We start from the raw sequence: 12,791 nt of genomic DNA, 5'->3' as shown, positions 1-12,791 counted from the left end.
CTTCAGCTTACTCTTATGGAAGCCTTATCTGTATTAATAATGGTGTCAGGGAACGTCATGGCAGTTTTTGTTTTGCATGAGACTGTGAATCTTCCTGGATAATGACCGTGTATATGTATGTAATCCTGCATGTGTGTGATAGCTCGTTTGCATTTCTGTGTTATGTGTGTGAGTATTTTTGGGTTTCTGTTCGTGCGTGTGTGATGGTGAGGATGCATGTTGACAATGTGTCTGCTGGCACACATTTTTTGTGTGTCTGTGTGTTCACTGCTGTGTTCCAGCTGTCTGAGTGAATGAGGCTCAGTGGGCGAACAAACACCGCAGCGAATGTCACTCACACACACACACACACCACATGGAATAGCTGTGGGTCTGTACTATAATAGGGAGCATCTGTGAGCATTGACTCAGCAGGGGTTTGATAAGACCACATATCACAACTTTAAAGTGATGTGCTTTAAAAATGAAGAAGATCATAATAAAAAATAAGGAGAAATGAGAAAACATATTGGTATGAATGAGCAACTGACTTACCTGTAGTGGAAAGATTTCAGGACATATTGCCCACACACATAGTATATCCCAAGTTTGTCATCTTGGTTCATTTATTAAGCTTTTTTTATTGTATTTTTTCAATCATCCAACACATTTAGGTGTATAGCATTTTTAGAAAACAACAGAAGACAAAAATCAGAACCTCAGCTTTTTCCTTACTTATTAACTGATTGAGCTGCCTTTTGAAGTGTTTCAACACAATATTTATTACTCTGTATCATATTCATTTGTAAAATGTATTACCTTAATGCACGAGTATAATAAACAAATTACCAGCGACTGGAAATTGTTTCAAACAACATTATACTGCTAAGTCTTGAACACTCCATCTCATTGCGTAACCATCACAGCTTCCTCTCCTTCAGATCCTGAGTGGTTGGGGAAAACATCCCAGGACAGAGTTAAAAAGATGAGACAGGGGATTTCAACCACCCAGCTCGTTAAAATACAATTTCATAGACTTTCCTCTAAAGGCTGACTGGGTGGCAGTCACACATGAGTCCCTCTATTCTGGGCATCACATTTCCCCATATAGAAGAGAACATTCAATAATATACACAGTAAAATGTGCATAATAACACTGGGTGAGTTATTCAAACTCATTTGACATTTAGCTCAAATTAAATCATATTCCCACTGGATTTTTCCCCCTTTCTACTCCAGACACAAGACTCTCAGCCTCTTTCCTTCCCAATGAATATCCTTTCAGTGATAAAAAGACTAACAGCAATATACAACCGTTAAATGTCAAGGTTTCAAATATCCCAAATCACGATGCAGTTGTGGTTGCAAACGTGGCTGAAAATGTAGCAAACTGCGTAAAATGTGAGGCAGATGTATGTGTGTTAATAAAACTGTGACAGGATCCTAACAGCTGGCAGTGAAGTCTGTAGAAAAATATATAACAACCCATCTTGAGAGTTTAGTGTCAACTGTTCAGCAGTTAAAGATAACAACTGCGTGCAAGCTTGTGGCCAGTCATGACCTTTTTTTTATCCTTGTGTTATACTGATCTTAAATGTATGAGAACAACACTTAAAAGTACTCCATGACCTCTAGCTTTTCACAGCCTCTGCACTTTTCTAATTTTATCTACCTCAACACTTTGTAGCTGAGTGTCACGCAGGCAGAGAACAACCTGAGACCTTCACATCCAAAATCCAAACAATATCAGAAGGCATCAGTGTAGTCCATTAACTTCCATTAAGCTCCCTCATCGTGTATAGGACCTCTGCCAATTGTAAATGGCATGGATATTATGGGAACACGCTGGCATTCGTTTACATGTACTGACACTGCGGTGGCGGAAAACCCTCCCTCCTGCCCCTCCCCCCAGCCCTCGCCTTCTTGCGGCGAGCTGCTTTGCTCTCTCCTCAGCAGCGAAGAAGTCTGTGGTCGCCCTGAAGAATTCCAACAGAGCTTTGTGGCTCCAGTTGGTCCCACGGCTCCCCACCCCACTGTTCGGCACAACCGCAGGACTGACTGCACCAAATGCACCAGGGGCACTCCCATCAGACTGGGTGGAGAAACCACAGTGACCTCCACGGTCAGTTAGGAGGAGAAAAAAATGTGGATTTGTCTCAAAGAGTTCCAAGGGTACCGTAGATTGGGTGTCGCCGCGGACAGGGTCATCCTGAGCGCACATGCTCAAAACAGGAATAGCCACTTCGTCTACGTCTCTCAAGGGTTCGTTGCGCTCCCAGTAAGAATCCCAGGCACCTGAAGTAATGCTGCTACTGCTGGTTCCTGCTGGTGCTGCTGGTGCAGAGCCCACATGTCCAGTCTGACAGAACAATGACTCCTCAAGGCCACGGAGGGAACAGCTAGAAAACAGGGTGTCTGTTTGAATGGTCTCACCCAGCACCGTCTTGTACCTGTGCATATCATCCGAGTACACACACACGCACAAAATAGAACACAGACACAAACATACAGATAAACGGAGACATCAGAGAAAACCAGTAAATCAATTTTGAAGAGCTGCATGGGTCTTATATTCCCTTCCTGGCATTGATTCCAGAAACTTTACCTGGGTCACGATGTCTCTCAGAATCATTGACTTGACACTGAGCAGACAATCTGTTGCTACAGTAACTTGATTGTTTCCTTAATTGTCTGTGCCTTTCCAGTAAATGGTTAGTGAGTACTTGCATCTGTTTTTCTTACAATCTCTTTTAACCCTGTCTCCCTTTTTGGCTGATTTGTTTCAATGACTGATTTTAGATTTTTCATCATTTTCTTCACACTGTATGAAATATTCTCACACACACCCTCAAAGTAAACTGAAAAGATAAGAAAAGGACCTGTTTTTATTTCTTCCTTTCTTCCAAATTAAATTTTGCTTGAAAACAAATATAATGTATTTGCTATTGTCATTAAAGTAAAAATTCCAGTTTCATACAATGTTATTTTTGTAGTTCTGGCTATTATTCCTGTTAATAAGTACTCAGGTTAATTGCTGACATCTGGGATTGCAGTTTTTATCAAGCTCACAGGTTAGCTAAACATTTTTATGGTTCAGCTCTGACTGACCCCACTTGCCTTAGTTGTGCATGCACATATTCTTCTTGTGTCAGGAAGGATTCCTGTAGACATTTCAGGTGCGCTCACATTTGTTTTTTCCTCCAGTCTTTCTAAATCTGACTTATAACCTGTCTGATCCTCTGATAGCTTGTGGTTTTTGCCTTGTCAGATTTTGTTGTAGTGATGTTGCTGTTATCCCAGATTTCAGCATCCATTACATAGGTGAGTACAATGTTATCATAACCAATAGAAATGAAGGCCAAAACTATGAAAATAAGGTGCAAGTTGTAATGAACCAGAATCATCCTTACAAAGTTACCATTTTGCCAACCCATTCCTCAATATCTAACCTATGGCAGCATGTTTGCCTCCCTCCTCCCTCCGTACCTGCTGAGACATATCTTCTGGTAGACCACCAACGCCCACTGCAGGGGCCAGCACAGCCCATTCTCAAACCAGCTCTGACAGCGGAACACGGGCGACAGACAGACGGCCGCCGTCACATAGCTGGATGATCCACACTCCCCAAGGTAAGACAGGAGAAGGCCTGACCCGGTGCTCTCGCTCACTGCATACAGTCTCCCTGCAGGCTGTCGATAGCGGATGTAGCGCACAGCCTCGCGCAGATCTGCAGGGTCACCAAACTGCTGCAGTTTGAGAGTGGTGAGCGGGGTGCCGTTGTGACTGCGGCGGTTGAAGACTGCCGGAAGGTAGCCCTGGGACAGTGCCGTTTCACACAACTGTAGAGAGAGGGGGTAGATAAAATGAATAAAAGGATGTCCATGTTTCTTCAAAAATGTGTTATGGATTGGGAGCATTATTTCTTTCACTTTTTTCACTCAGGAGAAGCTGGGAAAGGTTTTAATCCATTTACGTAACATTACAGCGAAAGGACATGACATACAATGCATTTACACATGCTATGCCTAGATAAAGAAAAAAAATCCTCTTTTTTTGTCCCTCTGGACAGGCCACATGGAATTAGTGCGGCCTGGTCTCTTGGTCATAATACCTCTGACTTACACAATGCCTCCTTTTAGAAATCAGTTTCCATTTTGTTCCACTAAATGTCTTTGCAGTTGTAACACCTGAAAATGAATGCTACTACTACTTTTTATTGTATGGAAAAAGAAATAACCTGTTGCTTGGAGACGTGAGAACACAATAAAACTTCAGGATTAAGTGTTGCTCCCTTTTACTGTGCTTAAGTGTACACTGCAGTTCGACAGAATCGGTCCATCTGACACCACTCCATTGAAAATAACACAATGAACATTTAGCTATTGCATGCTCACAGTTTTAGTTTAGTTATAGTTTTTTTTTATTTCAAACAGTTGAGGAGCCAAACATAATAGCCTACTTAGTAAAAGAGTTTTGAACAGATGCATCCCAAGATATGGCCCTCAACAATGCAGTCCTAATAAGTGGCTTCCACTTGGTGATTATTATTATTTTACATCAATTTATTTTACAATTGAGTGGCCAGCGAGAAAAAAAATGGAAGTGCATTGCGGTTGTCCTCTTGGAATAAATTGTAATAAGGATGATAAATTACAAGTTTATTTCAACTTCAACACCTAACAGCTGACCCAACAGTCCATATTTGGATATGCAAAACAGATGATACGACCCTAACCAGGTAAGCCACTGACATTGATCTCTAGCCACAGGTTGTCATGAGCCAAGATGGTGCCACTTGGCATTCATGTGGAGAATGTCCAGGCATTTGAGGCAGTTCTCAGACACTGTGGAGACCTTGGAGAAGGCCAACATTATGCACAATCTCATTAGCTGCTACAATGTCCATGAATTCCACAGCAAGCTGTTTAGCTAAGACAGCCTAAACCTGCAATATGAAGCTTCTCCTTGAACTGAGCTTGGAGCAAAAAAGGGTTTGAGTATGGAAACCTGTGATCTCATGTCTCTCTCTACCCTTTCAATCAGCTCGACCATGGGGAGAAATATCACTACATGTTGTTTCTTGTAGATCTGTTATTATTATGTTCATGTTGATACACATTTTACAATATGATATATCTGGGTTATAGTCACTGGTGCTGAACACACAAATGTAAGAAAATACTATATAAATGAATGAAAAGTAATGTCTTTTTCAAAGGTCTTCTTTTGTTTTAACCAATGTAAATCAACCACTGGACATTCATTGAACCTCTGAGTGCATAACAGCAAAATGTACAGCATGGCTCTTTGAAGCTTGAACTGATAACAAATTACAATAACAAGGCAGTTTTTAAAAACTGTAGAATTCTGCTCACCCAGGCCCTTTTATCTTTCAGGCGCAAATGTGTATCATCATTTTCTTTTCTTTTCATTTTCTCAGGGATTTTGCACTACGAATCTAATGGTGTTTTTCTGTGTTCTTTTGTACAGTACATGTATGTATGTACATTAACTGTTGTTTTCTGGCCTTGTGCTTCTAATGGTGTTAAGGATGGAAGGCAGATCAAATGCATCTTGTAGCCTTGGGTGCAGATTAACTTCACTATTAAATCCTAGTTAGTGTTAGTAACATAATTAACACAGATTATCACATGACATATTTATTTGGATATCAGTAGAAAAGCATTAAAATACTCATGACACATAATGAGACCTTTGGAAGCCTAAGCCTGGGATTACAATTATATAAACTGGAAATACTGGAATTTTTTGATTCAGAGCAGAGCAGAAATTTCCTTTAGAATAAATTTTCCAAATCCATTACAGTGTCTGGAAACACAAGGAGAGGATTCCCTATTTGCAGTCTCACTCTGTTTTATCTCAACACAGGAAGGTTCTCACAAAAAGTTGTGTGGTCAGAAACACTGAGCCTGTGCAAATAAAGTGTCAGATTTGAAATGAGTTATATTCAGCATTAAATCTGCAAAGATGCCAGTGAATATCTGCAGAACCCAAGGCATTAAATATTTACCAGCTGACAAAGACTGCAGAAGCATGGTTGTCTATATGAAAAGAGGATTTACTCTCAGCCAAGATACATGACTAGGCAGTAGCAGAACATCATTCATTCACTCATTAATTAGCCTCTTCCCTAAGTCATTCCATAGATACAGTTTTGAATCATTGTGATTCAAATGGAGCTCATGAGAGGAAAGGAAGAGAGCAAATCACTTCAGTTTTTAATTCCTAAAGATGTTGAGATAGATATTTAGCAATTTAAACTGTGTATGAGAGCCTGGGATGAGTGATGAATGTTGCAGCTGAGGTTAAATTAGGTGAACTGAGTGTGAAGTGATCTCGTCCTGCATGCTCAGGTTGATGTGGTGTAAACTAACGTCAGACATTGTAGTGATGCACTGTGTGCTTCTGTTAAGAGTTACCTGGTAAAGAGGAGTTCACTCTGGTCTGTTCATTTGTCACCAAAATCTACTTTTTGTTTGGAAGTGAAGGAATGACTCATCGTGGCCATAGAAGAATATTTTTTGGGACAATCTGATATCACCATGTTGCCCTGAATGTGACTATTATTTTGTCTTTTATTTTGATCACAAAGATATAGTAACTTGACCTCTTTTCTAGATGTGCACATTAGGTTTCTGGCAATACTTTTCCTACAATGTAGTTTACAGTGTGAATTTGTTTTTTTTTAGAGAGATCCCAGCTTCATTGCAGAAACAGTGAAAAAACAAACATCAGCCACTCCAGCAGTTTTCTGCCAGAGCTGATACACTGTCAGCTCAGTGACAAATTCCTTTAGCAGGGACGCCAGACACTGGACAACATTGCCAGCTCTCATACACACCATCCCTCTCATACACACATACAAGAAGCAGACTTTATTCTCCTCACCCTCTGTGCTGACAGTGACAGAAATACTCGACAATATTCCCTTCAAAGCATACTGAATAATGCGATCTCCCTCTGTAAGACCACCTCTAGTGTTACAAACTTCAGCAGCCTCATTGGGACGTGTCCACAAATCAAGTTAAATTAAGGATGTTATTCGATTAAAAGCCTTTTAGAGGAAACAAAGCATCTCACTACTAAGCTCTGTCCTCTATTCAGGTCAATAGTTTGCCTAAATAAGCTCCAACAGGCCTGTGATACATGTCCAGGGATTATATTTGTTCTTCTTGGATTTATGCAGGAGTGCAGCCAACATTTTAGAAATAAATTTGTTTGTTTGTGATGATTTTGTAATTAATTCGATGTTCAAATGCAACCAGCAACAAGCTTCTATTGAATACTACTGTATAGGCTTAGGACATTTAAATCTAGATTAAAAGTTACCTGTTATATAATGAATGCCAGCTTTATAGGTTTTTTTTCCGACAAACTAATTGTATGAACCCTAAATATAGCCAGCTAAAAAAAAGTAGAAGCTGTTTCTTCTTTAATTTCTCACATTATCATTCGATCCAACATGGCTGCACTACTGGAGAAGAGTGGTAAGTTGAATAAATTATGATACCCAATAGAGTGCTGTGAAGTCTTATGAAGGCAGACATAATGATGGAAGTAAAAAGTAAAAAAATGTTAAGTAAAAAAATGTTGATACCTTGCTCAAGGCAGAGTGCTGCCAAATCCCAATGCGCAGATGATGTTGGAATAAGTAGGGGTCCAGATTTGCATTCTTCTTCTCTATCCCCTTGTATCCCCTCCACACACTCCCACCAATTTTTGAATGGTGCAGCAAACTTCAAAACTAAAGCTGAACATAAGCTCTTTACACACATAGGCATTGCTCCATTTCCAAAAAGCCACAACAAAAACACTGCACTGTCTTAATACTACAGACACTGGTCGACACCAAACTGTAAAATTCACAAAGAGATGAGGAGGCAGAAAAGACATTTGCTTCATTGCACACATTGTTATTGGTTCCCTGTGAGACATGATCACACATTTCTGTCAGTACATATACTATGTATTGGGTCTTTGTACTGCTGGTAATGTTTCTGTGATTGAGAAATTTCCAAGACTGAGACTGATAAAGTATTATTGTTACTATTACCTCTCTTGCTGATCTAATCATGACCGTTAATGGTAAAACGTTCCCACTTTTACTGCATGAGCACTGAGCTATTATCCTATCCCACAAGAAATTTGGAAAATTCCTAAGCTGCTCTCTCAGCAGTCAGAAAGTAAAGGGAATGGTCTGAAAGACAATTATTTAAGTGTTGAACAGTAAATTACACATAATGACCACATTATTTCATACCTCATATCTATAAGGAAGTAATGAAAAATACTTGATGTGAGAAATGACTGCCAAAAGAATAGTGAATAAAACACTTGTGACTGTAACTAGGTCACAAAATTATGGTAAAACTGTTCACAAATCCATCTGCTCTGTCAGGAAAGTTCGCCGCGTGCAAATCATATGAGGCAAGACGGCTGCAACAGCTGGATGTCTGCTTCCAGGAACATTTATGGTCTTTCATCACGCTGCTCTAAACACTGATCACGTGCCACTGAACATTGGGCTCCTTCCTACACACCTTTATTATATTAAATTGGCTTCTTTGCGTGACGTCTTTATGATGCTGAGGATAAAAACTTGCTTGAGATCAGGATTAGTTTATAAAGGGCTAGCTGTCTATGACTTGCTGGGATTTGAGAGTTTAGATGGGTTAAAGGAACAGTTCCTCAGTCTGGGAAATATGCTTATTTGCTTTCTTGACGAAGGTTATGAGAAGATCTCCCTGTAAATATGATGCTTAGCTTAGCTTAGCACAAAAAAAAACATGTTCATTTTACAGGGGTGCTGCATACAATTTCTTGGCCAGGCAGAGTAAAATAGACAGACAGCCTAGATGTACACCCCATTTTCCTGTTTTTCAGTTCCCTTGTTTTTGCTAAGCTAAGCTAACTAGCCACTAGGAAAGTGGTATCAATCTTCTAACTTAATAATCGCAGTAAGACGAGCAAAAAAGCATATTTCTCAAATATTAAGCTACTGCTAGGATGGTGAGGGACAGAGATGAACACAGTGGGAAAGACAAAGAACAAGGCAGAGAGATCAATGGATGTATTGTTGATAAATGTGTTATATGATCCTACCAGTAATGTAATTTAACCAGCTAACTGTCTGACTAAAGGAATGAAGTTATGAATGTAAGCATATTTTATAGGATGAATACATTTCAAATTCTGGCACAAATCCAAAGCCTTTGAAGAGATTGTATATGACTCTTAGCTACTGTATCAGGGTTCACCTATATCATTATGTAAATGGATATGAATAAAGCCAGACAACATGAAACAAAGGGACATAAGACAAACTCAGGGTAAAGATATGAATGATTTAAGAAGAGATGGTTCATTCATAAATTAATGAGTTCCTGAAATGTGCTGTGTACACTTTTACATTCCCATCTCTAAGAGCATCTCAGATATATAAACCCATGTCTGTGTGTATGCCCACACAAACGTGAGCTCTTTTTATCTTCCTTTCTCGCACACAGGCACACACACAGAGCAGTGACAGGAGCAATCTTAATTTGTGTGTGGTGCCTCAGCTTCCAGCCCTCCCAAGCGTAACTGCCAAACAACATCACAAATACTCTCTCCACTCTGACGATGGTCCAAAATAATGCACGAGGCTCAAGATCTGACTGAATGTGGCAGTTACTTTTTATCTCTCTGTCATTTTTCTTTTTCCCGTGGTGAAGCTTTAAGTCACCACATATATAGTTACATATATAATGTTGTAACACACTGTTTTACTTCTATTTTTGTCTCGCCACTGTTTCTTCCCACTTCTCCTCTCTTCTGTCATCCTCCCTCCTTTGTTTTTTAAGATCAACATAAAAGGTTATTCACTCTAGATTGATGTCAAACCCATTTGGTTTTGTTAGAGTCCTTGCAGAGTTGTTATTTCTGACATGGGGCTGACAGTAGGCCTGTGATGGATTTGCACACAGAGCTAATAGTATGAAATGAAATGAGCTTGCACGATGCCAGGTGTGAGAGCCAACAGGCATTCATGTGGAGCAGCGCTGCACTTCCCCAGGCCCCTCAAGTCAAGCGATGCTTTGTAATCCCTCACTCAATTACCTCAGTCAGTGTATTGAAAGAGCAGTTGAAAGGTTGGTGCTGCCTCCGCATCTGCTCTTTTCTTCAAACTGAGCTTCCCTTGCTTTAAGCCCACGATTGCCTTTGCCTAAATGGCCTTTGTTGATGGCACTGGCATCTTCCAACATCTCTTTTAAATTATTGAATGTCTGACTTCTCTTTTGACTAGCTGAAATATTGTACAAAACAGTATTTGTGCGTGCATTAAATGAAGATATACATATATTTCATTTAGCATTTTTCTGGTATCCTCCCTCCACATTTGAAAAGGTTTGCTCTGTTGTTTAGCATTACTCTGAAAATTAGAGCTGCAACAATTAGTCGATTAATCGATTAGGTGTCAACTATTAAATTAATCACCAACTATTTTGATAAGTGATTTATCACTTTGAGTCATTTTTAAAAAAAAATGTCCAAATTCTCTGATTTCAGCTTCTCAAATGTGAATATTTTAACATTATGACAGTAAACTGAATATCTTTGGGTTGTGGATAAAATGAGACATTTGAGGACATTACCTTGGGCTCTGCAAAACAGCAATCAACATTTTTCACATTTTCTTGACATTTTATGTAGCAAACAACTAACGCTGATGAATTTAATCGTTTGCTGAAGCCCTACTGAAAATACTCACTTCTATTTGTTAAAGTGTAGAAATGCTATGCTATGAGGTTGACAACTCTCTCATGCAGCTGTAATTTACATCATGTAAAGACTCATGCTGTGACACAGATTAGAGACATAAAGCAGCTAAAAAGTTCATGATTCAATGACTATTGTCAATAAAATGGATACCAAAGGGTTTCTGTAAATGTATCATGATTCAGAAAAAACATTATGATGCTGTTAGTGTCTGCAGAACTACGATAATTGTCTAACATAGGTGTCTGGAGTTTATCTCTTTGGTAGTGTTAGGTATTGTTTGGTAGGGAAGAGGTCCCCGTACTAAAAGTTTTCATTTTTTAATGACTTTTTATTAGGAACTTTTGTATTCTATAATCATTTTGTGCACGTCTTGCTGTTCAATTTCTTCATGAATAATATTTTTCTGTGCTTATTCAAGATGATTTTATCTAAGACAGTTTACCTTTAACACATTTCTAGTGATCTTGCCGAAAGAGTTTGGGATGATGAGCAGAACGGGACTGGTGGAGTGACTGGAAGTCCTGCGTCGTTTCTGGTAGGATGGCACAGCCCAGTCCAAGGCAACCAGCCCATCATCGCTCAGCTGCAGGTTGTCCCGCACAAACTGGACCGGGCTGTCATATGGCCAGCACGCCTCGTACACGCTCTGCAGAAAGGCGCTGGCCCGCCACGTCCAACCCACACACGGCGAGTAATTACTGAAAGTCCTGCAGTGTTTCAGGAGATAGTTGGCCAGTGCCGACGGTTTGCAGATCAGCGCCACGGTGCGTGCTTTCTCACCGGTCCCCGCACAGGCCGTCTGGGCACCGTCGCTCTCCTCTCGGTCGGAGACGCACCTCCCGGTCTTGTCCTTCGTTGCCTGTTGTGCAATCCCCAGTCCTCGAAGCAAAGCATCCGATTGGCTCTCTGTACCAAAATATTTGGAGCCTGGCCAGATTAAGACCACCAGGATCACAATGAACAGAGCCACAAGCCATTCCAGCATTGGCACGTTTGGAGGGGGTGGCGGGAGGCAAAATGAGCACAACACAAACGCTTTCCACACCTTGTTCTGGGTCTTAAGTTGATAATTATAAATTTACATTATAGGAAATAGTCCACGGAAGCATGCTCAGTCTTACAGTGTGTCCTAAACTGATGCTCAGCCCGTCAGTGAAGTTTGGTTCTTTCCTCCGGTGCCAAAGCGCACCGGTCCCTCGTCGCTGTATCCGTGCTGTCTCAGTTACGCAGCGTTTCTGTTGTTCCAGCTTATTCCAAAACGGACTTCATGTTTCTTTTTTTGCTGGCACTTCTTAATAAAGGAGGAGATTCCGTCCGTGTTTCGTGCATTCAAAGCCAGTTGGTACAATAACAGACCCTGTGCAAGACTGCGTTCAGCCGGTGCCTCAACCCAACAGCTGGGAGCGCAGGAAATATCTGCGAGCAACGCGCTGCTAATGCTGGAAACGCCTCATGCCATCATGTCCAACCCCCTCAGAGTGAGCAGGTAGGTACTCCGTGCTAGAGATATTCTCTGGTGTTATTAGCCTTCCCCTTAAAATACATCTAGTACACCCAGTACAAGGGGGTACAGCTACAGCCTTTATTACACGTATAGACTATCCCCCTCAGTAGTCATCTCTCTCTCTCTCTCTCCCCCTGCTCTTTTTGTCACGCGCGCTCCAGACAGACACAGACCTGTCCCTAGAAGTGTAGTGCGCATGGTCATTATCAGATCTGGTATGAGTGTAATCCTTCTGAATACATTTGGCTACATGGCCCGCAAAATCAGAGAGCGAAAAAGATAAAGTGATCTACTATGAGGGGGCATTATATGTAAAGTATCGCAACCTGTTAATCAGGTTTCTGTTATGTCACAAACAGCTCCAGGTTTGCTCAGTGTGTCTGCTTTGTGACTGTAATTTAAAGGAAAGGGTGAAAGTAGGCCAGTGTTCTTTGGATGTGCAGATTGCGATGCACAGTGAGTGCTGCAGACATCCAGTTTGATTCAGGCCTATAACATTTGTGTAATGTAATAACCTCCTCCCCTC

General features: G+C 40.7%; 1 protein-coding gene across 1 annotated transcript; it reads right to left on the bottom strand.

Moving 5' to 3' along the window:
- Nucleotides 1–380: 380 nt before the first annotated feature.
- abhd15a (abhydrolase domain containing 15a) lies at nucleotides 381–12,371 on the bottom strand. The gene is made up of 3 exons (XM_035679441.1): nucleotides 11,204–12,371; nucleotides 3,466–3,818; nucleotides 381–2,429 (listed from the first exon to the last, which is right to left on the bottom strand). Exons 1-3 carry the CDS (start codon nucleotides 11,744–11,746, stop codon nucleotides 1,769–1,771), a joined length of 1,557 nt encoding a protein of 518 aa, XP_035535334.1. The 5' UTR covers nucleotides 11,747–12,371; the 3' UTR covers nucleotides 381–1,768.
- Between the last annotated feature and the right edge of the window lie 420 nt (nucleotides 12,372–12,791).

Source organism: Morone saxatilis, unplaced genomic scaffold (assembly GCF_004916995.1).
Source record: "Morone saxatilis isolate NCDOM2014 unplaced genomic scaffold, NCSU_SB_2.0 Contig8, whole genome shotgun sequence".
In the NCBI taxonomy this organism is placed as follows: Eukaryota; Metazoa; Chordata; class Actinopteri; family Moronidae; genus Morone; species Morone saxatilis.
Note: the sequence above shows the minus strand (reverse complement) of the source record. Positions and strands in the feature narration are given on the sequence as shown.